This window comes from Nymphalis io, chromosome 19, assembly GCF_905147045.1.
Source record: "Nymphalis io chromosome 19, ilAglIoxx1.1, whole genome shotgun sequence".
Taxonomy (NCBI): Eukaryota; Metazoa; Arthropoda; class Insecta; order Lepidoptera; family Nymphalidae; genus Nymphalis; species Nymphalis io.
In genome coordinates, this window is record NC_065906.1 from 3,884,150 (window position 1) to 3,911,688 (window position 27,539).

General features: G+C 34.6%; 4 protein-coding genes across 7 annotated transcripts; 2 read left to right on the forward strand and 2 right to left on the reverse strand.

Annotated features, from left to right (window-relative positions):
* Positions 1 to 677: 677 nt before the first annotated feature.
* LOC126775765 (DDB1- and CUL4-associated factor 5) lies at positions 678 to 10,216 on the reverse strand. 4 transcript variants are annotated; one of them, XR_007669911.1, is made up of 15 exons: positions 9,984 to 10,216; positions 8,466 to 8,623; positions 7,869 to 8,028; positions 7,217 to 7,346; positions 6,499 to 6,785; positions 6,020 to 6,138; positions 4,924 to 5,049; positions 4,155 to 4,368; positions 3,721 to 3,826; positions 3,144 to 3,333; positions 2,645 to 2,744; positions 2,476 to 2,565; positions 1,738 to 2,398; positions 1,095 to 1,141; positions 678 to 1,030 (listed from the first exon to the last, which is right to left on the reverse strand). XR_007669911.1 is itself a non-coding variant. In XM_050497853.1 (14 exons), the coding sequence occupies exons 1-13, from the start codon at positions 10,171 to 10,173 to the stop codon at positions 1,743 to 1,745; spliced, it is 2,526 nt and encodes an 841-aa protein (XP_050353810.1). In that variant the 5' UTR covers positions 10,174 to 10,216; the 3' UTR covers positions 678 to 1,141; positions 1,738 to 1,742. The 4 variants fall into 4 exon arrangements, 2 of the variants coding, with proteins under 2 accessions (XP_050353810.1, XP_050353809.1); XR_007669910.1 differs by having other exon boundaries at positions 1,095 to 2,398; XM_050497853.1 differs by having other exon boundaries at positions 678 to 1,141.
* A 311-nt stretch (positions 10,217 to 10,527) lies between these two features.
* LOC126775780 (RRP15-like protein) lies at positions 10,528 to 11,925 on the forward strand. Its single transcript, XM_050497868.1, has 4 exons — positions 10,528 to 10,685; positions 10,769 to 11,109; positions 11,231 to 11,544; positions 11,835 to 11,925. Exons 1-4 carry the CDS (start codon positions 10,640 to 10,642, stop codon positions 11,899 to 11,901), a joined length of 768 nt encoding a protein of 255 aa, XP_050353825.1. The 5' UTR covers positions 10,528 to 10,639; the 3' UTR covers positions 11,902 to 11,925.
* Positions 11,926 to 11,934: 9 nt separating this feature from the next.
* Positions 11,935 to 14,075, reverse strand: LOC126775773 (RAB6A-GEF complex partner protein 2). Its single transcript, XM_050497862.1, has 6 exons — positions 13,797 to 14,075; positions 13,520 to 13,725; positions 13,152 to 13,432; positions 12,801 to 12,953; positions 12,447 to 12,633; positions 11,935 to 12,143 (listed from the first exon to the last, which is right to left on the reverse strand). The coding sequence occupies exons 1-6, from the start codon at positions 13,916 to 13,918 to the stop codon at positions 11,935 to 11,937; spliced, it is 1,158 nt and encodes a 385-aa protein (XP_050353819.1). The 5' UTR covers positions 13,919 to 14,075.
* A 336-nt stretch (positions 14,076 to 14,411) lies between these two features.
* On the forward strand, positions 14,412 to 25,810 carry LOC126775768 (BTB/POZ domain-containing protein KCTD3). Its single transcript, XM_050497855.1, has 13 exons — positions 14,412 to 14,689; positions 14,816 to 15,129; positions 15,235 to 15,400; positions 15,913 to 15,989; positions 16,085 to 16,178; positions 17,811 to 18,028; positions 19,068 to 19,280; positions 19,879 to 19,995; positions 20,527 to 20,666; positions 21,893 to 22,067; positions 22,523 to 22,619; positions 23,584 to 23,774; positions 24,135 to 25,810. Exons 1-13 carry the CDS (start codon positions 14,643 to 14,645, stop codon positions 24,275 to 24,277), a joined length of 1,992 nt encoding a protein of 663 aa, XP_050353812.1. The 5' UTR covers positions 14,412 to 14,642; the 3' UTR covers positions 24,278 to 25,810.
* Positions 25,811 to 27,539: the final 1,729 nt, after the last annotated feature.

Consider the following 27,539-nt stretch of genomic DNA (forward strand, 5'->3'; position numbering starts at 1 on the left):
ATCGATACAAATATCTACTCAAATGCGACACCATACAGATATCGATATTATCGAATATTTTTATTGGTAATATCGATATAAAAATATAATTAAGCACATTTCAAAAACTTTATATAAATTAGCTCTAAAAATATATTTTAGCTTGTAAAAGACTTGTTACTTATTAAGCAGGTACGTTCAATTTATTCTGAGACCTGAGCACAATTATCATATACGTTTTAGCAGATTTTTTTTAAAAATTTTTTATTCAGAATTGCAAATCATTAAAACAGAGGAATATGACATTTAAATATACCCATATACCCTCATATATACATCCTTAGAATATATTTTGTAAAATACCTAAACAGTTTTAATAGATACTTAAGAAATTAACCATACCTGTAAATTTGGTAGGAGTAACAAATAACAAACAGTATTATTTAATCAAAACTTTTTATGACTAGTAGATCAGTTTTATAGACAAGACACGGGATCTCCGAGGATTCCCCCACGATTATTATAATCTAAATAAAAATGAAACTTTATTTTTATTTTTGTCCTCCATGCGTTCCTAAACCATTCTACGGATTGTGATGCAACTTTGCATCGTGCATCTATAATGCTTCCCTTACACGCCGCACGCCGCGGGCGCCGGGCCGTTACTAGTTTTTAAATAAAACTATTAAAACAAAATATAAGTGGAAGTCAATGTATTTTATCAGCGTGGATATATGCTAACAGCCATTTAAGGGAACATTGATATTATAATATCCTTAAGTCTAATTAATTTATATAATAATAATAGATCACAATTTTTAATATAAACTATACAAAAAAAGCAACCAACTCTCATAGTATTCCAAAAGTATGTTGTGTTAAAGATCCTGACTCATTTTCCAGGTGTTCGGTGCTCTAATTGCAGAACATTTCGTATCCAGCTGTTCTCATTAATCTGATACTGATTTTTATCGAGCCCGACAAAAATTGACACCTTGATTACCAGAGTCATACTTCCGAATAAATATCATGCCGGATCACTCTACGACACCTACAAAAGAAACGGCCCGTAATGGTTGCTACGACATAGCTGATAGCATCTTGACATACATTACCTCATAAAACTTCATAAGGAACGGAAGCATCTTTACACTGCTACGAACTAAAATTTTATAAATATATGTTAATATTACATCTCTGTATTTGAGCATACAAAATCAAGAAAAGCGATTTTTTTGTAAAAAATATCTATTAGTTATTTTGTTCATAGCTAGCTTTATTTACATTGTTTAAGCATGTTTGAAAATAAATGTATAGTTGAGGAGGCCCTACTATTCCAAATCCATAGAATAATAACTTAAGTTATATCCTTAAGAATACGCAACATATAAATTTACAGTCGTTGATAGTCGCCACTTAAAGTAGAACAACTAAAATATCATGGAACACAAATTTAAAACACATTATCCATTCAATTAGAAGGTGAACAAAACATAAACTATGTGCAATGTAAAATGTAATGAGTAATTAATATCAAAGCTGAGGTTGATTTTTTAAGTTTATGAGCGCAATAAATAAAAGATACCAAGACAATTTAAAAACAGTGACTTGAAAAAGGAACAGTGATTTAACAAGATTTGACAGTGATTTAAAAAGGAAAACAAAATAACTATATATATATTTTAACATTTTTACAGTTTTAATATATTTTAATTTACCATTTGTTCAATTTATAATAAAATGGAATATGTATTATACTTAGTTCAATTAGAATCTGAATCCATGTGGTTCCTATAATTACGACGAGCTTTTTTGACGCGTTGTCGGAACTTCTGTGCTTGATATTCTGGGTCATCGGACACATTATCGGCAGGAGGTTGGTTGTTCCTGGTGCTGCTGCCCGCAACAGTACCCACGCCACTGTCAGGAGTTCTAATGTTATTCGGAGCCAGCCACAAACTACTTTCAGTGCTGCAACTACTTTCAAATTCACTTTCGTTTGTCTCGTTCACGAGCCTCGCCACAGTCCTGTTGTAACCGACCTTTGGTGATAATCTATCCATTATTGTGAAATTATTCTCCGTATAGTCTTTCGGTGGTGGTGACTCGCTTGAATCGGAACGTTGAATACTGAGTCTACCGTTTCTTCTAACTCTCCTTAAATTCGTTCGCGTTCTACTTTCATGGACTGGAGAAGAATTATTGCTCTCAGATTCTGGTGGTCCAACTCTTAAAGAGTCACTTAGTGAATCTCGGGAGCCATTAATTGGTGTGGGAACGATGCTAATTAGATTTGTAGGAATGTTTTGGTTGCCATTTTGATTACTGGGCGACATTGGCCGACTGCCGACTGACTGGTCATCATCTGAATCCACCTCTGCTATTCGAAATAGTGCTGAATTGCTTTGGCCTCTATAACCTGTAAACATTATTTGATTAGAACTCATGAATAAAAATGTAATCAAAGAATGGGTATTATAGGTGTTTAATAATTACCTGTACTTGTGCTAGGTAAAGCTAAATTTTCTTCATAATTGTCACAGTTGGAAAAATTATTGTTATCGCTACTGTCTTGAGCAATATTACCTGAAACAAATAATTGTAAAGTTCTTATGTTTTGTATAAAATTTATAAAATATACATTGGATTTTAAAATAAAACTTACTATTATTTCTTAAATTCATAACTTTCCTATAACTAGTGACTTTACTTTTTCGTTTTGTACTCCTTGTGATGTTCGTTCTCTTTCTGGGTGGCCGGATGATCTAAAACAAAATACAAAAAAATTAAATGTGTATGTTTTTAGAACGGTCTGTGACCAAATGTCAGTGAGTAAAATAAAATGTTATTAAATTGATATGTCACAGTTTATTCATATTGTGGTGTGATTTTCTATCGTTTATATAAAAAAAAAAATTATGAAATTTAGTGTCCGATAGTTTTCAATCTTCATATTATTACATACATAGCATAGGGTATATTTGATTAGCTGTCTAGCTTTAGGTTGACTGGCCGAGAATGTCCCATAAGGGTGAGTCAAGAAAAAGAAGTTAGTAGACTTGTGCAGCTGGACCTTCTTACATATTTTTTTTGTTGTTTAATTGGTTTCCCTCCATCATACGGGTTGATCGTGAGGCTCTCATTGGTGATGTATAGGTACTGACCCGGCCCGTGTTCCGGTAGAGGGGGTGCGCGGGCTCGTCGGAGTCGGTGCGCTCGCTGGAGGGCGCGGAGCGGCGCGGCGCGGGGCGGCGCGGGGCGGCGGGGCGGCGCGGGCCGCGCGCTCGTCTCGGCGCGGCGCGCTTGCCCTTGGCGCTCGACTTGCTCACGCACGTGCGCGACTGCTTGTTTCGCCTGTAAGTTTTACCGATTTTATATAAATACATCGTCAATTTTGTCTCACCACGAACCCTTATTTCCGAATTTTTAACTTTGTCTATAGCAGAGCTCAATCGTCGAGTATTAGCTACTAGTGAAAACTAAATATAATTCAAGATGAAACAATCGTATGAGTTCCGCGCGACAAAATAACGAAGTTAAAAAAAAAGAGTTCCCAGGCTTCAAAATAATTGACAACCAATTTTATTAAGTAATATGAACAATATGCATTTTATTGCAAAATTATTTGGATCATAAACACATATATTTATGTAAATGTCATTTGCATTATATTAAAATCAGTACTTTAAATAAAAGTTTATAAATTGACGAGAAAACCACATAGCGACATAATTTCATCACCTAAGGAAACCCCGTTTTCGAGTTCGGACGCTCTTTGGATACCTCGAAGCGACAAGTCGCGCCAGTCTATTTGGCCACCGTTGACTTCGACTCCCGTTTGGAGTTACTGAAAAGCACATTTTTACTCGTAAATATTTAATTGAAAGAAGCTAATGTCTTTGCAAGTTATTTTTTATAAGTATTTTATAAGCATTTACCTTAGAATATTTAAAAATCTAGACCAATTTCCTTTACATTTTACCATGGTTTGTATCGAATATTCTTCCACAACATTGGCTAATTACTTCAGCAAAACCGCTATTATTATCCGTTACAATAATTTCAAAACTAATTTACAAACAGACTAAATACTAAATACAAGGCTTTATAATGAGATTCGCTTGCTCTTTGCAATAGAGAAGAAGAAAGAAAATGCATTCAGTATGCATACTGACCTCTTTTGGGTGGTAAGGGCAGAAAGTCCGCGACGATGTGATCGCTGTCGCTCGTGTCGGAAACGTTCCCGTTAACTGAATCAGAACTGGATCCGTCCAGGGAGTCAGTCTCCTCGGCGAGGCACTCTAGTTCACGCTGAACTAATGAATCGAAGAACGCCATCATGCGTGGATCCTCGCTTGTCGATTGTTCAGCATAGTTGTGGGATAGATACTGCCATCAAACGTTAAACATTGTCACTTAAATCAAAATATACTTTATTTTAGTACATACAAGCTGTATTATTTTTATGTTATAGGCAGGGGAACGAACTAATGGGTCACCTGATGGTAAGAGGTCATCGCCGCCCGTAGATATTCGCGACGTAAGAAATAATAACCATTCCCTTACATTGCCGATGCGCCAGCAACCTTGAGAACTGAGATGTTATGTCCGTTGTAGTTACACTGGCTCACTCACCCTTCAAACCGGAACGCAACAATACTAAATATTGCTGCTTAGCGGCAGAATCTCTGGTAAGTGGGCGGTACCCACCCAAACGGGCCTGCACAAAGCCCTACCACGAGGTTAATGGTATTGAATGATATTGAATGCTGTGATTGGAATCCAGGGACGGGCAGCTTATATGGTATTATATAAGTGACTATACTGTATTTATTAAACGGTTTTACGTTTGAATACAGAATAAATGGAAAGAACGAAATCAAAACTAAAATTTAGAAACTTACATAAAATAAATGTATTGCATGACAGATTAGAATGACAAACCTGTCCACTGTGATGAACGAGCGAGACGTAGTCCTCGTGGCTGTATATCTCGCGCGGGTTGTCGGAGCCCTGCGCCTCCTCCAGCAGCGCGCCGCGCATCTGCGGGTACTCCAGCGCCGACCATATCTGTAACGACATTGCAGGCCATGACACACATTGAAAACTTTACTTAAAATATAAATATCAATAATAATGAAATAAAAATAAAAGATGATAACTAATTAAATATGTATATATACGTATTATAATATCTTATAATAATATACATATATAAATATATCATAAATAATACTTATTATAATATCTTATAATATCTTATTACTGGTGGTAGGGCTTTGTGCAAGCTCGTCTGGGTAGGTACCACCCACTCATCAGATATTCTACCGCAAAACAGCAATACTTGATATTGTTGTGTTCCGGTTTGAAGGGTGAGTGAGCCAGTGTAATTACAGGCACAAGGGACATAAAATCTTAGTTCCCAAGGTTGGTGGCGCATTGGATATGTAAGCGATGGTTGACATTTCTTACAATGCCAATGTCTAAGAGCGTTGGTGACCACTTACCATCAGGTGGCCCATATGCTCGTCCGCCTTCCTATTCTATAAAAAAAAAAAAATCAAAGGTGTTTTTAAGAAAAATAAATTTATGGTCTGGTGCTACGTAAAAGGACACAAAGAATAAACAGAGAATCGGGAAAAAATGTAAACCACACATTCTGCCATTTGCAAAATCATTTAAGAAATAATAGTTTAATTTTTTCTAAAGCTTAACATTTATCTAATAACAACATTATAAAAGCGAAACGAAAGCATATCCCTACTAATATTATATGTGACTTTGTTTTTTTGTTACGCTTTCACTCAAACGATCATCGTAAACGTTGTTAGAAGTACAGAAAGGACATAGGGTACCTACCCCTCCCCCCCCCCTAGCACTACAGCGGAAACAAGTGTTATAAAAGACGATAAACCTCAGCTTTTTATTCAGACTATCATATGTAAAGGTAATGAATATTGGCCCTTGTGGCACCAGGCCACAGAATTTTATTCGAATTAACAGTAATTAACTATACTTATGTCATTTAAATTTGTTTCACCTTTATAATTTTCTCAACTCCCGATGATGCGATGAGACAATAATTGGAGTTATATCGAACTTGATTCACAATAGACCGATGTCCGTATAAAACTATATGCGGAGGCTCAATCACCGTATCTGAAAAAAAAAACGTACGGCCTTACATATAAATCGTTGCTTAGCGAGGCATTAGCTAAGCAATGCGGTCTTCTTCTTTCGAATGTCAAATCAATAATGTCAGAATGAGATAAATCAGTGTTTACTTAAACAGCCACTAAGCAACGTTTATAAGAATGCCGGTAGTGTATGTCACGTGCAATGAAGTATCTCGATTTAAATTTTTAAAACCGAATATGCATCGCCTTAGTTATGGTACTGAGCCTGATAACTGTTTCCGCACAGCAACTCGTAACTAACTTCAGGCCGGTCAATTTAGATTGCTCGTATTCCATACTTGGTTTATAAATTAATAATATTGAGAAATATCAAATGTCCAACCACCAAAACCACCAGTGTCTGGTATTTTCCACATGTACAGGTTGAAATCATCCGATCCAGATAGCACAAACTGGTCACTTCTTCCCGCGAAGCAGCAACTCTTCATGGTACATGAGTTGTAGTAGTCCTGGTGGTAGAACTCGGCAACCGGTTCCGGGGAGTGCACGGCATACAGCACGGGCGGCAGGCGGCGCCGCAGGGCGAGGACGTGCGTGCCGGTTTGGTTGATGCGGACGCTCATGCTGTTCTGGCAGGAACCACTGTTGCCTACGTAGCGGATCACAGGGCTACACAGACAAATATTATTGTTTTTTATTTAACTTGATGAAACCAAGTCGATTTTTTGCCTATTGCAAATTATGATATAAAATTGTAATTTTTTATTAAAACCCTAAATGCGATCACCAGTTAGAGCTTAGATGCATATTGCATATGTGGTTTATAAGGGTAACAGGTAGATTTTAAGGGATGATAGTAGCCAATCTGTGTAGGGCAAATATATAACATTGAAAATCGCCTAAAATAAACCCTGAATAGGGACTGATTATTATCTGTCTTGACTGGTATATCTCCTCACTTAAAAAGTACCATCACAGCTTGGCAAAAAGGCAGACTGTGGAGAATGCGTTTTATGCAATTTTCCTGCGTTGGCCACCACTAGATCACTGAAGCCTGGCTAACAATAGTCTTTGCATATCATAGTAAGACCAATACTCACTGTTTAGGAGACCTTAAGTCCCACAGTGCAATGCCATCTCTAGCATTGGCGGATACAAGTATACCAACTTGCTGGGGATGAAACATTACACCATGAAATGCTCTCCGACTACGTGATATCACTAATGATTCTGAAAAAAAAAATTAAATCATAAATATTCTGGCAATAAATATATTAAAAAGAAATAATAAAAGCGACAAATAACGAACTAAAGGTAGTATAAATTTTAAAATTATGACCGTGTGAGATTAACTAATCGGACTGAACTTTGAACGCTGATTGGTTGCCAATCACTTCGTCGGTTGCTATCGCCCAATGACAATTCAAATCAATAACAAATAAGTTAATCTGTTTTTGATGAGCGTTTAAGAAAATGAAGATCTTACATAAATTACAAAATCGTTTTCTTAATGATATTGAAATGAAATATACGGTTTTGGCTGCCATTTCTGTTTTTTGCTGAATAAAAAATATTTACATGAACAATCATGTTTTATTGGATTTTTTAAACAATACCACAATAGTTTTCAATTCTCAATGTTTACTGCTCAGACAGAAATAGTTACCATTAATATGTAATTTATTTACCTATAGATATGTAACAATAATTAAAACTTGTAATAAGACAAATAGATAATAAATATAAACATACCATGTACAGACTGCCGAGTGTCAAACAGTAGCAGCCTGCCATCATTACCAGCAGTTGTGACTACTCGCTCATTAAAAGGATCAATGCTAAGACTGCACACAGCTCGCTGATGTTGTAGAACCTCTACTGGATGTTTACTTTCTACGTCATGTACTATTACCTATTAAAACAAATATTTTAGCTTTTACAGTATAGCATCATTTACACAGATAGTTTTTTCTCCATTGAAAATAGTCACTGACCAAACTTTTAGTCAGGAAGAGATGCTGGAGCTAATATAATAGACAGTAAAAGTAAATGTTCTAGCAAATGAGCCATCTGAGTGCAATGAAATATATTATATAACATTCATAAGGAATATTTTTATCATATGCCATGTATGTTCATTTGTTAATTTATTTTTTCTATAACATATGAATTTGACAAGCAATACATAACAACAATTTCTAGGTGGTAGGACTTTGTGCAAGCCCGTCTGGGTAGATACCACCCACTCATCAAATATTCTACCGTAGTGATGACTACTTAACATCAGGTGGCCCATTTTCCCATCCGCATATAACACAAAAACCTATAACATAAAAAGAATTAACTTACAATATCATCATTTCCTCCTGAATATATCTTTTGGTTTTCTGAGGTAACACCCAAGCAGAATATATTTGATTGATGTAATGCTTTCATAGCTTCAGGCTTTCCATATTCTAGAATGGCCTGTCCAAACTGCCAAACCATCACCCTCCTGTCATCTCCACCTGGGAAAAAATACAGTATGAAAAATTGTAATAATATTTTCTTAGGAATCCTGCATGTGAATTGCAAATATGATTGCAATTCCAAATGCAACGGGATTCCTAAGAATTTTTTCCTTCACCAATACAATAACACAAAATATACTTTATTCAATTAGGTTCATATACGAATTTTTAAATCATTATTTTACTATATTTATTTGAATGTATACAACCCAAGATAATATAGTAAGAAACTCAGTATTTACTCTTTTTCATTAGTACTACTATTATTATTATAATTTAATTATGTTGGTAAGTTAATTATATATATTAGGCTCAAAGAACAAAAACGCTCGCAAACACATGTACTGTAAAGAAAACATCAATTCATGTTCAAAAATTTTTAAGTGCTATTTCATTAATAAATTACAGTATGAAAAAATTATGTTCAAGTCTAAATAAAATTGTTTTGTGTCCTACACAATAAAATCACAAAATACAATAAGATTATTCTGATTTCTTACATGCATTGTATGTATACCTAAGCAGCACCATTCCCTTGTGAATCATGGTTCAGAAAAAAAAATAAGTGTTATACTTTTCTTACATATAAAAGAATGAGAAAGTGAGCCTATCTTCAGACAACTTGTGTTAAAAATAAAAGCTATGTATTGAGCTCATCATACAAATTACTTTTAATAATGCACAGATATGCACCATGAGTCATTGGATTTATGAGTTTAAAAAAAATACAGTTAAATTGAAAATAAATTCATATCTACATGTTTATAATTCATCTCGTGCTTTTCAGTGAAGGAAAACATTGTAAAGAAACCTGCGTGTGTCTAATTTCATTGAAATTCTGCCACATGTGTATTCCACCAACCCGCACTGGAGCAGCGTGGTGGAAAAAGCTCCAAACCATCTCCTCAAAAAGGGAGAGGAGGCCTTAGCCCAGCAGTGGGACATTTACAGACTGTTACTGTAAATTTATTTCTACTTTGATACCTACAGGTGCGATTTTTTTTTAAGTAGAATGAAATTGTCTATCTGTATTTTAAAGAAAATGTAACAAAAAGAATTCACTTGCACTTTTCATTATTTGAAAGCCGATTTGGTGATTTTTTGTTAAATATTTACTCTTTGGTATTTACAAATAATACGTTTGTTGTTAAATATATACATATATGTATAGGCAAATGTTTTCGTTCACCCACCCACCAGTTGTTAACGATGTTGGTAAAATAAAAACAAATAGTTGAAAGAATTATTATTATTACTACATTAAGTATTCACAATAAAAGTACAGCCATGCGCTTATTAAAACACTTAGTATTTAACTATTTATGGAAGCACGAAATACATATAAAATCTATATTACCTGATACAAATAACTCGCCATTGCTAGAAAATTCAATTGCGTTTACACATCCAAAATGACACACTAAATCACGGCGATATAAGTTTTTAGCCGCATTTAACCGTTTATTAAATAACTGAGATTTCAGATCATTTACAAGTCCATATTCTCTTTTAGTAATATAAGGTAAAGGACTTGCTATATTCGCCATGTTTAACGCAAAACCACCATTTTCCAAAGGATAGAACACACTTCACTCTACTTGACGATCAGCTGTATTTTATTTTTAAAAACATCTTACGTTCCATTATATGGTAAAAGTGAAACAGATAAAAATAAATAAAATATAAAACCGTGAAGACCTCAAAATTACATACAATTAAAACATAGAATATGTTGATAAAAATATATTTTATTAGGTCAAAGAATTGTTTGGACCTAGAATATTGTTGCTAAATATACAAGCACGACAAATTATAATCATATTTGCCTCACGTGTTTGTCAGGTATAACGGTTTTGACGTACATTTGTCACAACTTTAAATGACAACCATAGATGACAACTTCCAATACACGTGCGGCAAAGTATCAATTATAACTTAAAATTTTAATTTGAACATTTATAATTCTACTTCAGTAATCATTAATAGATTTTTTATAAGTCTTCATATAAGATAATGGTAGTGGCTGAAAAAATGAATAAACCAAAACTTAAAGTATCAGGTAAAATTAGACGGAAATGTTTTCGGCGTATTTATGACTAAGAATTACAAAATAAATGTGTCTTAACTATAATCATGTTCTAGTGTCAAATTCTGAATCGTCCAGTGAAGAAGCTGAGGATTCCGAATATGAGGCAGAGGTATCAGACGACGAAAATGAAGAAATTTCCGAAAACAATAACAGTGATGATGAACTTATATTAAAAAATGAGGGCTGGGCGGATTCTATTTCAAAAATCCTTGGGTCAAACAAACCTAAAAATAAGAAGACATTGGTTTTGTCAAGAGCGAAAAAGCTTGCAGATGTTGTAAAAAAAGAAAAAGAAGAAAAACCCGCTTTTGAAATTGTAGGAGAGGGGCCTTTAGAAGAAAAACCAGAAGTAAAAGAAGATAAAATTGATTTAGAGCCTCCTGTAAAGAAAAAGGTATTTTAGTCTCAGTTACCTATTGAAATTGAGAGAATAGTAGTGCATTGATTGTCTCTAAATAGCAAATCTTTATTTTAACCTACAAGATTCATTTGTTGATATTAATTCTAATTTTCAGAAATGTGAAAAAGCATCAGTACGAATAAAACCAAACATACTTGAAAAAGATAGAGAAAGATTATTAGCAAAAATAGCAACAAAAGGTGTTGTACAATTATTCAATGCAGTTAGAAATCAACAAAAATCTTTTGAAACTGAACTAAATAAAGACTTACCAGAAGGAAAAAAAGAAAAGATACTTAAGAAATTTGATAAGAGAGCCTTTTTAGATACACTCATGGGTCAATCAAAGTCTATAGTTGTAGAAGACCAAACCAAAACTTTGAAAGATGAGTTAAAAGCAGAAGATAAACCTCGGTGGAATGCTTTAAGGTAAGCTTTTTATTTATCCTGACAATAACTTTTATTCTAATATATTATAATAACAAGTTAAATCCTTTTTCAATTTTGTTGATTGTAATATTTTTATCTATACTGGCAATTGAATTTAACATAATATTTAGTTTAAATAATTCTCATTTCAAATAATAAACTAAGACTCCTAACCTATAAGCTTATACTTTAACCAAACTGATCATAGTAATACTCAAGAAATCATAAAATATTCCATGATATGCAATATTTTATGATATTCTAAGACAATCAATAATTTAACTTTTCAGAGATGACTTCATGATGGGTGCAAAAATGAAAGATTGGGATAAAGAAGTTGAAGAAGAAACTATTTAATAATAAATTATGTTTTTTTTTTAATTCTTGATATTATTTTATATATAATGTATATGCATCACTTCCAACAGACTGTTGCGAGATTTGCTTAGGTTGTGTAGAGTAAATCTTCACAGGCAGGTTCCAGACCATTGTTTCTATTGGAACATTAAGAGGTGCATTCCAGTCCTTATCGTCTGAAGTTGGAAATAACCTCTCATTACTTGTCACAAATTCAAAGTGAAGTCGCCAACTTAGTGACACTGAAAATGACATAAAATTATTTTAATGGATATCCACCTAGAGTGTTTATATATCAAGTCTGAATGAGACAATTTTTGAACGGATTTTGCAGTTTTCTATAAACAATATCCATTAACTTAGAATTGTGTAATGATTAATGTTTAAAAAAATTTTAAAACATTTATATATTAGTTGTATCAAAAATTAAAGAACTAATTTGTCAGTCTGTTATTTTACAATTTCTGTTAAAGATTTACAATTCAATTTCAATTTTAACACTAATATCACTATTACCATTTTTATAATGGATAAATTATATTTACCTTCATCCCCCTCAAATGCAGGAGTTATGTGTAATGGTATTGGCAAAATGAGTTGGGAATGTGTAAGACCTACGGTGACTTCATGACATCTGGCCACAGTCATTGATCTACTTGAGTTTTCTTTATTTACATTTTTTGTTGGTGTATTAGTTTTTGTAATTTCTTCAGGTTGCAAAGATACTGACACCTATGGTATAATTTAAAATAAGGATTAGTATATTCTGTGCTATGAATGAAAAAATAAAATATATAAAAATTATAAGATCCCAATCATAGATAACCATTAATCACACTGTCTGCTGCAACAGGTTTGCAATACACACATTATTGTTAGTAGTAAAAAAATAAATATACCTGCATACAAGTGACAGTACCAACTGAGAAGTCAAAAGTACCAACAATGTCCTCCCCCAATTTGTATGCTGATTTGAATAAACAGAATCTACCGACTCTGCCCCTCGCATTTGTAATCATATATGAATTGGGACTTCTTCTTGCTGTGAGATTCTAAAATTATTAAACTTTAATAAAAATAAATATATTATTTTTATACATAAACTATGTAAATATATAATTATATACACTTAATTTTAAAAATAATGCTTAACATATATTTATATAACTTACTTTCAAAATAAGGAAAAACATTTCCAAAGTATCACATTTTATAATATAGCCTTTGTAGCATGTAAATATATATTATACCTGTAACACCTGCAGAGCCATAGTTAGAGGCGTTTCTACTTTTCTTTCCTCAGAAAATGGATTAGTCGGTTGAAGTTCCTCTGTTGTCTCATTGCCACAAAGAGCAGATAAGTCTTGCATATTTATAATAGGACTAATAGGTAAAACTCTAAAAGGTATTCTAACCATTTTGATATGAGACCCAACTTTTTGTGTTGCTATTGTTATCTTGTAAGAGTATTTTACAGCTGTCCCTCTGTACGAAGGTGGTGCTTCAATTGGTAGTGATTCTCTATACCAAACTTTAAAAATAAAAAGCATTTAATTTTATTATTTTTTATGCTTGTAATTGTTATAATTAACTACAAATATTTTGGATTCTCACTTACATGTTTTAGTTTCGCCCAAAGGTATAGTCAAATCACAAAATAATATTTTTGGCTTTGTGTGAAAGATAACATCACCAATATCACATGATGTAACTTCTAAAGCAGTTGTTTTTTCAATCACAGGGGTTTTTTCTCCTGAATTTTTAGATGTTGAAAAGAAACAATGTATTTGAGCTGACGCCCATGCCAAGTTTTCTAAGATATCACTAAAAATATATACAATGTAAATTTTTCTCATTTATTACATATATTTTATTTTAGTAAAATAAATAAATACCTATGACTTTGGGAATTCCTATGCTCTGGTTGTGCAGTGTGGGAAAATGTTATAGCACATTCTATAGCTTCGCCAGCCAAATAAACAGTACCAGTAGTAAGTTTTGCAGAGAGTTCAATCATTTTGATTGTAAATAATGGTCTATTTAAATTACATATATGAAATAAAACTAAAATCACGTGATATCAAAATAAGAACCCTTCAATTGAATTAGTTTATTAAGAGCAATGAAAATAAATACATTTTATTTAATTATAAGTATCGACAACTCTACATGTAAACGAAAGTTGAAACTAGTGACAGTGACGTTAAGATTGACATATTTTGATGATTATATGATGAGCTTTCTTTTTTTTAATCCTTATCTCTTTAAAAAGGCAAAGACATCGCTTTTACAAAAGCCCGTTACACGAGGAGCCAAACGTTTTCATGTACGTCTCCACATAAACATATATAAGATATTTTATTTGAAGTTGGGTCAGCCGTGTTTTCAAAATATATACTTCTTTATTATTTTCTAAGTTATTGGTATAGTCGCAATCGTTAAATAGCTACCTCATTTGGTATGAGTGTATTTATAAAAATCAAGAATTTTTCATATTCGTTTGTATGTATAACAACGGATTGTATTAAAAAATATTAATTTACAAGTATATAGGTGAAACGAAACAGTTTTTCGACAGCTGACTTTGACTAGATATCTGTGATTGACATCTGACATTCATTTGATTACGAAGTTTGTCAAACTCGCGATGAAATATTTTGGAAATTAGAAAGTAATAAATAACATTTGATGCGTATAATTAAGTTGTGTTGCTTATAATCATTATACTCCGTTCACTTTAAATGTCTAACTATCAAGAGATCGTAAACTTAAACGTTGGTGGTACAAGGTGAGCTGCTTATAATCGTCTTAATTCTGTGTAGTGTTTATCTTTTGTAAAAGCAACGTTGTGTATCAGTTTACACGGCACATTCAAGTTTAAAAATATAAACTAATATTTTTTTATTTATTTTAGATTCGCGACATCATGGCATACTTTGACCTGGGTTCCAGATACTTTTTTTACAGCCCTTCTCAGTGGTCGAATACCTACGGTGCGGGATGAGACTGGGGCTATATTTATAGATAGAGATCCAAACCTATTTGGTTTAATTTTAAATTTTTTAAGGACTAGAGACATAGATCTTAATAACATAAACATAAGAGCACTGAGACATGAATGTGATTACTTTGGTATAACTCCACTTAGTAGAAGACTTGCACTATGTGATGAGATGAACCATTCTTCCTGTGGAGATGTGCTGTTTTATGGATATCTTCCACCTCCTTGTAAGTTACTTGTATTATTAAAAAAAAACAATAATAAAGATTAAAATATAATTTGAAAAAAAAAAAAAAAATTATCTATTCATAATGTTTTTATTAATATTTTAGTGAATACAGCTCTGCCAAATGGTAACAATGGTAGAAATGCTAACAGTGTGTCGAGAAAGAACTCTACAGCATCAAACACTGAGGTGGTAGCTAATAGAAGTCATTCAAGAAACTCCTCTTTGGATCTGCGTACTGTTGGTAGGATACCCTCACAAGACCAGTTAAGGTATATTAAAAAGATCTAAGATACAATAATAACAAATTAATTAAGTACGTAAAAGTTATAAATGTCTGTAAATCTCATGTCTATTATTATATATACATATAATATTGACTGTCTCATTGGTCAAGTGGCTAGATGCAAGGCTGCAGACCCGGAGGTCCTGGGTATCTTAGGTTGGGCCAATAAAAAGTCTCAATTAATATGTCCTGCGCAGTTGGCTAATCTCTCCTGAAATTGGCTGCCGTTGCCAAAATCGGTCTGGAGACCCTTATATACAATATTATTATGTATAATAGAGATGAGAGATGTACTAAAAATAATACTTTAATATGTGTTTTCTAAACAAAACACCTTAAAATATAATGTTACATACTTTTTTAATATAAATCTAAAATTTTTAATAAGGTTGTTATACAAACTTTATAATATTTTCCTGTAACTTGTAAAGTTGTAATTTTACTATTGTAGATTTTATAACTGCATTGTTAATTATTATACATAAAATTTATTTTTAGTCGTTGTGGTAGAGGTCACTCAAGAGCAGCTTCACTTGGCAACACTGATAGTCATAAGGGAATACGTCCACCAGAGAGTAAGTTTCATATTTATATAGTGTATAATTTATTACATAAAATAATTACATTATGTGAGAAATATTTTTTTATTAATTGTGTATGATTTTTGCAGTAAACACATGGCAAGAAAATATGAAAGTACAAATAATAAAAGCTCATCACAATTGGATTGCTGTTGCATATACACATTTTGTTACTGGATATAGGTAAAGTTGTTGGCAATTTTTATGTTTAATTGTCATTTTAACAGATCTTCCCACAATATTAAACCTTTACATCTCTAAAGCTTAAGTAATTAGATGTAGAGTTTCATGGAAGCCTGATTGTCTAGGTACGACTCACTTGAAAATTCCACTGCCGAATAGAAATAATTTGTATCACTATATTCTGGTTTGAGGGTTAACGAGCTACTGTAATTTAAGACCGAGATATCTATCCATATTTATAGAATGATTTATATTTCCTATACTGTCAATGTACTTTTACTTACAATGTAATTTACTGGTGGTAGGGCTTTGTGCAAGCTCGTCTGGGTAGGTACCACCCACTCATCAGATATTCTACCGCAAAACAGCAATACTTGATATTGTTGTGTTCCGGTTTGAAGGGTGAGTGAGCCAGTGTAATTACAGGCACAAGGGACATAAAATCTTAGTTCCCAAGGTTGGTGGCGCATTGGATATGTAAGCGATGGTTGACATTTCTTACAATGCCAATGTCTAAGGGCGTTGGTGACCACTTACCATCAGGTGGCCCATATGCTCGTCCGCTTTCCTATTCTATAAAAAAATGTCTATGTGCTGATGCCACTTACCATGAGGTGGCCTACTTGTCCGTTTGTTTAGCACAAATATCTCTATATGGCTTTCACATTCATTTTAAGCTTATAACTCTTACTGTGACTTAGTTTGCCAAAATATCAGTTATTTATTATTCCTTTTTATTATAACTCAATTATTATGTCATTATACAGTCATTAGTAAGCTTATCTCTATATGAGTTTGCTTTTAATCACTCTACAATATTGAGTAATTGTAGGCTCTCAATCTGATAAGTTACTATATATATATATTTACATACATATTTATAAAAGCTGTGCTATGATTTTATCATACTCATGTTTTGTAATGTACATAAAAAATAGCAAGTATGCACTCATACTATAATTTGTTAAAATTGTCAGACTCAACTGATTCTGAAAAATATAAAAAGTAAATGGTACCTTGGATTACAAAATAAATAACTATAAACATAATAAATAAAAGGTGTGCCCTCAGTTTTAATCGCATTTTGCATTGTGCATAATTTTAATATGTCAACTTTAAGTTATAACTTTCCATAGACTTAACCGGTAACTTAAACATTTGTAATAATTTCCCATTTTGTAGATCATACTCACTGAAGCTACCTCGTTGGTCTAGTGGCTTGATGTAAGGTCGCAGACCTGGAAGTCCTGAGTTCAATTCCCAGGTTGGGCCAATAAAAAGTTATTGGGTTTTTCTGTCAAAAAATTCTCAGTAGCAGCCCAGAGTCTGGAAGTTGGAAGTGTGTACACTCCCGTGCCTCGGAAAGCACGTAAAGCCGTTGTTCCTGCGCCTGAACTCTTTCCGGTTGTTTCGGATTGCCATCCTATCGGAGTATGAGAGTTAGGGAAAAGAGAGTGCACCTGTGTTTGCCCACATACTTGTGCACTTTAATATCTCCTGCGTAGTTGGCTAATCTCTCTTGAGATTGGCCGCCGTGGCCGAAATCAGCTTGTGTCCTCCAAATCATTATTATTAAATTATCCCAGAAAGCAATCAGATTATTTACATTATAATTCATTAATCTTTATGCAGATTGACTGACTCATGTGGCTGGTACATAATTTTCCAATCACCAGTTCAAGATTCGGTGATAGAACGGATAGCACTCAATGCCAAAACTGGTGGTGGTGCGACCTCGAGCGGAAACAATTCTACCGGCACTGATGTGATGCTTGGTATAGCTAGTGGCCCACTTGTTAGGTTATGGGCCTTTTCCACGCACACTGAGCCAGTTCGACGGACGTTAATAGGTAAATATGTTAATTATATTTTTATATAATTTTGCATTGCGAACCTTGCAAGTGTATGTTAAAGTGGGGCTGAATAAAAAACTTTTTTACTGTCATAATTCAGAACGTAAAATTACCACCAGTTCGAAATGTAGACTTTACTGAATAGAATTTGCAAGAAATTAATTAGTTATTAGCACTAACCTCATTTATTTATTTATTTAAAAACCTTTTTGACCACCACAATATGTAGTTGTAACAAAAGGCGAACTTAATGCCTTTAGGCATTAAGGCACTGGTGGTAGGGCTTTGTGCAAGCTCGTCTGGGTAGGTACCACCACCCACTCACCAGATATTCTACCGCAAATTAGCAGTACTTGGTATTGTTGTGTTCCGGTTTGAAGCCAGTGACTGATTGGTGAGCGAGCCAGTGTAATTACAGGCACAAGGGACATAACATCTTAGTTCCCAAGGTTGGTGGCGCATTGGCGATGTAAGCGATGGTTAACATTTCTTACATGCCAATGTCTATGGGCGTTGGTGACCATTCACCATCAGGTGGCCCATATGCTCGTCCGCTTTCCTAATCTATAAAAAAAAAGGTATTCTCTGCCAGTCAACCTTTAGGCCAAGCAGAAATCCGTGAAGACGATAATTAGTAATCTTTAATATACATACATTAAATATATTGTCAAACTTTTAAGTATCAAGTATTACGCAAAAACAACTTAAACCGATTTAAATGAAACTATTTGCGTTTAAAAGTGTGCAATTCGATAGGAATACTTGTATTTATTTTCACTATCAGTACGTCTACGTCTCTATCCTCTGGGATAGTTACGTCAATTCACTGTTCGTAGTTAGAAGTTTACCTAAAATGTCTTGTGGTTGATGTAATAAAAAGGCAATTGTGTGTTGACATACATATGTATTGTAGTATTCTAATTTACAATATTTATTTATTGCGACGACGTTACTAATTTATTAATCGACTATGTAGCATATCGAATATCGCTTTGTTTCTAGGTGCCAATATGGACAATGATATTTGGTTTTCCAGGTACATTCAATCTAGGCGTCCGTGTGGAGCACTTGCTCTTCGTAGGTCCGCAGTTAGTGGCGCTCAGTGGCGCTGGCAGTAGAAGTAAAGCCGGCGTGTGGCACACTAGTACTCAACACTGGCAGACCCAGGACGTAGCACACCTTACCACGTATGACACAGCCGGCTCCTTCTTATTACTGGGCACAGCTACTGGAGCTATTAATTATATAGGTAAAATGATTATTTTGTTACTAGCTACCTATCCTGGCTTCGCACGGCTAGAATAAGGGTCTATGAAAAACGTTTTTTATCGTAATATATATAACTCTTTTGATTTACGTGGTACGCGTAAGTAAACTACTCCCAGTTAGCATTCGACAACAAATTCGGATGGGGAGATTTATATATTATTATTATTATTTAAATAATGTAGTGATAGTTTATTTAATATAGTTACTATAAATGGGAAACTGTCTGTATTTCGTTTGTTTCATATTAGCTAAACAGCTGATGAACAGATACAGTTACTTACTACGTAGACAGGACTGCTTTAAACAGTGTTGCCAATTTATTTCATTCCCTAAAACCCTCAAGTATAAACTGTCAATTTGTGAAATATACAACAATCTCAATACGCAGGGTCACATATAGTTAAGATGTTTTGTTGTGAAATACATTATTTGATACCTTATGTAATTATCTTAAAAAATTTAAAACGTTCATGGACATTTTGGGACTGAAAAAAGGCTGTATAATATGAAGCCGTATATTATGTTAGTTTTAATATCAGTGTGTGGATTTTTACATAGGATTTTGTTATTATTTACAGACATGCAAAAGTTTCCATTGAGGATGAAAGATAACGATCTCTTAGTGACCCAACTTTACAAGGATCCTAATCAAGAACCAATCACAGCTATATCAGTATATCTTACACCTAAAACGAGTAAGTAATAAATGTAGAACGTGTTTCGTCGATGTTTCGAGATCTGACGTATGAGTGAGCCCTAAGAAAAAAGGCGAAATAAGGTTATAGTATTTTTTAAACAAACATATGCTAATTAGCATGGGTGCTGATAAAAATAGTGCCCTTTGCCCGGCAGTTCGCTAACATACCTACGGTTATATATATAATGTAATTTTTATTTATAAAATAGGTAAGGTAATTTTTATTTATGAAGGACAAAAGGGCGGACGAGTAAGTGGTCATCAACGCCTATAGTTATTTTCGCTGTGAAATATTAATCATTTCTTACATCACCAATACGCCACCAACCTTGGGCACTAAAATGTTATATCCCTCGTGCCTGTAGTTACACTGGCTCATTCACCATTCAAACCGAAACACAACAGTACTAAATATTGTTGTTTTACGGTAGAATATGTGATAAGTGTTCGGCGACCTAGATGAGCTAGCATAAAGCCCTACCATGTGTGGGTGTGTGTATGAAACATTAAAAATATTTATATATTTCAGATTTATGTGGCAACTGGATAGAGATAGCGTATGGTACGAGGTATGGATCTGTTCGAGTCATTGTACAACATCCAGAAACAGTTGGTCATGGACCACAATTATTCCAGACGTTTACTGTTCATCAGAGTCCTATCACTAAAGTGAGTTTCCCAGGGTATAAGACGATGTAGACAAAATAAATCTGCTTTAGACGAAATTCAATTAATGGGTTGAACCCCCTGGTCAGACCAATTAAATGAGTTTGTTGGTAATTTCTCAGTAGCAGCATGGAGTCTAAAAGTTTTAAGTGTTTACACTTCTGTACCTCGGAAAGCACGTAGAGACGTTGGTCCTGCGCCTCAACTCTCTCTGTTAGTGCGGAATTGCCGTCATATTGATTTATGAGAGTAAGGGAATAGAGTTCACTTGTCTTTGCTCGTAAACTTGAGCACCATAATATATTCTGCGCAGTTATCTAGTCTCCTGAAGGAGATTATCACCTCCTATAGCGGAGATGGCCTAGTTGTTAGAACGCATGAATCTTAACCGATGATCGTGGGTTCAAACCCGGGCAAATACCACTGAATTTTCATGTGCTTAATTTGTGTTTATAATTCATCTCGTGCTTCACGGTGAAGGAAAACATCGTGAGGAAACCTGCATGTGTCTGATTTCATTGAAGTTATGCCACATGTGTATTTGCCGCATTGGAGCCGCGTGGTGGAATAAGCTTCAAACCTTCTCCTCAAAAGGGAGAGGAGGCGTTAGCCCAGCAGTGGGACATTAACAGGCTGTTAGTGTTAGTGTATCTAGTCTCCTTGAAAATTACCGTCGTGTTTTTTTTTTTTTTTAGAATAGGAAGGCGGACGAGCATATGGGCAACCTGATGCTAAGTGGTCACCAAACGCCCTTAGACATTGGCATTGTAAGAAATGTTAACCATCGCTTACATAACCAATGCGCCACCAACCTTGGGAACTAAGATGTTATGTCCCTTGTGCCTGTAATTACACTGGCTCACTCACCCTTCAAACCGGAACACAACAATACCAAGTACTGCTGTTTTGCGGTAGAATATCTGATGAGTGGGTGGTACCTACCCAGACGAGCTTGCACAAAGCCCTACCACCAGGTCATGAGAACATAATCACATATAATCGTATGGGCGAACATCAATGTAATTAGTAGAATACACATGTTATTATATCAACTGCAATACAATTTAAATAGCATTCGAACATAAAAGCTTCGAGAAAAATTTATACATTTCTTCGATTTTGTGAACTAGCAACTCGGGCGAATAACGCGAACAGAACAAAGAAACTTCACGATTACATGTTTTTGTGCAAAGTGTTTCCAATCTAACGAATATCGCCTAATATTTAAGGTATCTCTGTCAGAAAACTACTTGATATCGGTATGCAGCGAATACAACCATGTAAGGTCTTGGCGCGTCACTCGGTTCAGGGGAATGATCTCGACCCAGCCCGGGACGACGCCTAAAGCGGCATTCAAGGTCCTAGCTCTGGAAGCGCCGACCGCCCAGCCTCACAACGACTGTGGTGAGTTTAATCTTTATTCAATACATATTTGTTATTGCAGCAGGAAGGCATGTTAGGCGCAATGCTTGAAACAAGTTAAATTAACCAAAGATTGTGGGCTCAGACCAGGGTAAGCCTCGCTCAATTTTCATGCGCTTAATTGATGCTAAATGAGTACATCGTGAGGGAACCGGCATGTGATAGTGAAATAGACATTTGCTGGAGTTTTCATCATTGGCCAAGCATAAACCCAGCACATAATAATAAAAAAAGTCACTACCGTTTACAATTTTTTTAAAAACATCATGAAGGCAACATTCTTGAAGCCGAAACATGTTTCATAGACAATTTAAAGATTTTGATTCAATTGTCTGCTATACTTATAAGACATATTTGTTTTGGTTATTACCTTATCTTATTTGTTTAAAATATTGTCAGTAACATATTTAAATACATTTTACATATTTCTCTCTTAGGACCGTACGGTGAACAGGACGAGGAACAAATATTCATACAAAAAGTAGTACCTGATACGGACACATTGTATGTCCGATTAGCTTCAAATGGTAAAAGGTATGAACTAATAATATTAATATACAGTCTTATATGTTAAATACAATAAACTTAATTTAAATAAAGACTTTTTAAATTGTCGTTTTACAAGAAACAGAAAGAAAAAGTTTGGGTAAAAGTAATAGTACTAATTAGGAATGTATTTAAATATGAAGAACGTTCAAGAATCTCTGGTGCTATATTTTTATACCAATTATTACTGCGAGTAATTACTTGCTTACAACGTACTATATATATTCGATGCTTTCCTTCCACTTTTTAAAGTTATTACGTTTATTTTTAAGAAGACACACAATTTCATTTTTTTTAATAGTTCATTACTACCTTGATATTAAAAGTTAGTGTTGATTAATGTTTTGTATGCCACTTAAGAAGAAAAAGGTCCTATAAGACTTGCATTGTGTAGAGGCCATAAGCCATTATGTTCATCAGACGCGTACAACCCCATTTTGGCTTCCGATATAGCGTGACAGGTTTAAGGAGCGTGAATGATTAATTTCTGAAGTGAATAATCTTAAATTAAAGCATTATATTCATAAATTTATCAATCCGTTTTAGCATTTATTGCTAATGCTGCGTTGCTGCTTTCTCCCCAGCAACGGCTGGTATTGTTAATAAATCATGACAGGCCTATTATAAATATAAAGTAAAACATGCTGAATTATATCGTATAATTTGTAATTAATAGTCACTAAACTATTATAAACTACTCGGTATATTACTGGTCATCTTCGAACATTACGAAGCAGTCTTAGTTAAACACGTCCAATTTATTAATGTCAATTCAAAAGTGCTCACGTGTAAATGACCACTTGAATAAAATATTCATGGTTCGATTTGATCAAACTGCCAACTCCCTCGATTTATCTTGCAACGCGTCCGGTTCGATTTGATCAAACCGCCAACTGCCTCGATCTCCCTATCTATCTCGCAACGCGTCCCACTGGAGAATCTGTCCCCGCAGAGTGTGCACCATCCGCTCGGTGGACGCGTCGGCGGTGTCGTGTTTCGTGGTGGCGGAGTGCGAGGGCGCGCTGCGGCCGCGCCGCCTGCTGCTGTGCGGGCACCGCTCGGGCGCCGCGCAGATGTGGGACCTCACCGCGCCCATCGACAAGGCCGCCAAGCCCGCGCAGGCCGTGGCCGCCAACGGAGGGGGTGAGCACGACTGCTTTACGAATTTCTTTTCGCTTTTCCTGTCGCATTGTAAAAATATTGAGTGACAAATACATTTTAGGGTATTTTTTTTTTGGAATTTACATGTCTCTGTTTATAGACTCGTGTCTTTATTTAGAGAAATACGTACAGTCTATGTTGCTCAATGTATTCCGCATCACTTTCTATTCACTTATAATATTATATCACTTAATTACACACTTAATTTATAATCACTTATTAATCAAGTGCGTTTTAGTGATCTTCGTTTGATCTGAACTTTCGGTGATCTCATATCACCAGAGATCCAGTCCAAGTATCCGAGGTGATTCTAATGATATGCTATGTATGTAACATCTGCAGCGGTGGAGGGCGAGGAGTCCCCGGCGGCGGACGGCGGCCCCACGCCGGATGAGCTGGTGCGGCTGCTGTCGGCATGCGACCTGGACGCGGCTCCGGCCGGCCCCACCCAGACGCACTCGCCCAACCGACCCGTGCAGCCGTGATCCATCCGCAGAGCCTTGCTGGACACCTTGCTCCATATCTGCGTGTAATTACCGACTGGCCTCACTCGACCCGGTATAGGCAACTAACCACCTAATCCATCCACGAGGGATGTAATCGAAGTATGGCCGCCGAACCTCTTCGCTTGACCGGAAACCGTCAAGTTTAAAGTATGAACGGTGACTGTTTTTTTTTATTTTGAATATTCTTTAATTTATATGTTCAAAATAAATTTTACTTGAGAAACAAAAGGGGTTTGGATCGCATGATAGTGTTGGCAATGAAACACATGTTGTTTGTTGTTTGTGTGAATTTAATGAACTTGCCGACTCCATAAATTTATTATATATTTAACGTTGACATGTACAGCCAACAACAAAATCATAAATAACCTAGTCTAAAATTTTTGGTCCACAATATAGTATTTAATATAAAACGGATAGACTTTTTACATTTATGTACCGATAGATTTTCAATGAAATGTGTTGTTTTGTTATCACGAATTATGAATATTAAGATTAGTTCCTGTAATATGTATATAATATTTCGAAAAATAAGTTGCAAACATTTTTGAGGCTGACCGTACCAAGCGACAGCCCGAATTTATTAACTGAAAAATGTTTAACGATTAATAATGTTCGGTATTCGTATATTTTGAATCTCATTTCGGTAAGATTATATAATCTTATGACTTATCTCCAGTTTCTGAAACGTTGGTTAGAGTTAAATAATTCTACTTTCACCTAAATAGTCATTGGTGGGTGGCACTCAATGACGTCATAGCTGACCAATGAGCGTTCAGATTAAAGTCAGATTAATTAACCTTACATTAAACTACGTTTTAAAGAGTGGACTTAAATCTATAATATTACATTATAATATATAAAATAAAATATTAATGTGTTGTAGTTTTGACACGTTGTAACTCAGAACTTATTGATAACTATGAAATTGCATTTTTAAGATAAAATATTTAAAAAATTCAACTGCAGATACCTTTACATACGTTGCTGTTAACTATTATTATCAACTTTCATTATTATGAACTTAAAAATCATATTGTTAATACAGATTATAATTATTTAAGTAAATATAAAATTAAATTAACAATCAGAATTTTAATATACTTACATATCGGGATCAAAATGAGGAAAAAACGTGTTTATGACAGCTTCGTTAAATTAATAGTAAACATTACTATATATAAGACTGATTTGATTTGAGAACTCAAGAGTTGAATAAATACTCATTTTAAAAATTATCTTTTTATTTATATATATGGTTGATTGAAAAAAAAATTAGAATAAATTTAAAAAAAAATTGTCAATGTGTACTATCAAATTTCAAAAATGTTATAATCAAATTAACGTCATATAATATATGTATGTAATTGTTACATATCTGTATTTATAGCATAAAATATATGTTGCAATCATTATTAATATACCTTGAATTGAAATAATTGTTGCGGGGTGTAGCATTGTAAGCTATCTGTGTCTTATTTTATAAATATAAAATAAAAAAAAATTTATACATTTACGACAGAAAATATCACTTTCATTTTTAAGTTGTTGTTTTGATGCTTTTTTCGAAACAAGAAAGCAATTCGGAGAATCCGATATACCTTTAAACCGCTAATTTATTCTTGCAGTTGAACAAACACACAAACATCCTAATATAAATAGACATCGTCTGCTAAAATTATATCTTTTTTTATATAGAATAGGAAGGTGGACGAGCATATGGGCCACCTGATGGTAAGTGGTCACCAAACGCCCTTAGACATTGGCATTGTAAGAAATGTCAACCATAGCTTATAGCCAATGCGCCACCAACCTTGGGAACTAAGATTTTATGTCCCTTGTGCTTGTAATGACGCTGGCTCACTCACCCTTCAAACCGGAACACAACAATATCAAGTATTGCTGTTTTGCGGTAGAATATCTGATGAGTGGGTGGTACCTACCCAGACGAGCTTGCACAAAGCCCTACCACCAGTAAAATCTTATCCTTCGTCTAGCTTAACATTAAATATAATAACAATTTGTTTTTCAAAATATAATAACAATAACAATTTCTTTGCTGACGCTACTTCGCTCAAAAACTAACATTTTTAAATTTTCATCATATTCTAACAGCGCGCTGATTAAACAAACTTATAAGCGAGTCTTTATTACCATATTTGAATACGTAAATAGGTAAAGGTGAGTTTCGAAGCTATAGAGGAGTGGATTGTAGGGTGGGAGGTATGCAGAAATATACTCTAGTAAATAATAAACTTTATAATTATACAAACATTTAATGCGTCATTTAAATACTTAATAATTACTACAAAGCTGAAGCTACGAATCATAAAAAAGGAGGTATTTTCTTTGAGTTGGTTATTAATTAATTACGAAATAAATAATATTAAATAAATGAGACATGCAAGTGTTAACCTAGACTGATTAATACACTCCTTACATATATATACATTAAAAACACAAAGTAGTATAAATAGGAATTCACATTTTCGTCTTATACATATTACATATAAAAACTTGTTGTTTTTTTGATTGTCCAGAATTAATTCCTATACCATTCATTCGATTGAGTTGAAACGTTGTACAATTGTTTTTGGCACTGGCGTAACGTTTTTTGGTATAATACAGTCGATGTGTGGTGACGGCGACGAATATATCCGCCCCATTTCATCCCGTGGGGGGCGTAGAAGTCGACAGGAGGGAATATACACCAGCAGCATCTCTCTGAGTACTATGACCAACTTACTGCGATCGCCAACCCGTCTGCCAAGCGTGGCGATTATGGCATATGCCCCCAATGATTGTTACAACCAAACCACGGCCACTATTCTCGGGCAGTTCTGCTATTCCCAGCCTTGGTAACAGCTGTGGTAACGGCGGGGCAGGGCGTGCTAAGAATCCCCAGCAGATTTCGTGTTACCAACACCGACGGCCTCTGGCCCTGGCAACATATAACACGTGTACACATCGGACCGACGAGAAGATTATCGAACTGGAGAAAGAACTGAGCAGGTTGCACTGGGATATCGTCGGATTATCAGAAGTCCGAAGACAAGGGGAGGATACGATAATCCTGAAATCCGGTATCCTTCTCTATTTCCGGGAGGGCGATCAACTGTCCCAAGGTGGTGTCGGGTTCATAGTCCACAAGTCCCTCATTAACAACGTTGTGAAAATCGAGAGCGTGTCGACTAGGGTGGCGTACCTTATACTCAGAATTACCAAACGTATTCTTTGAAGG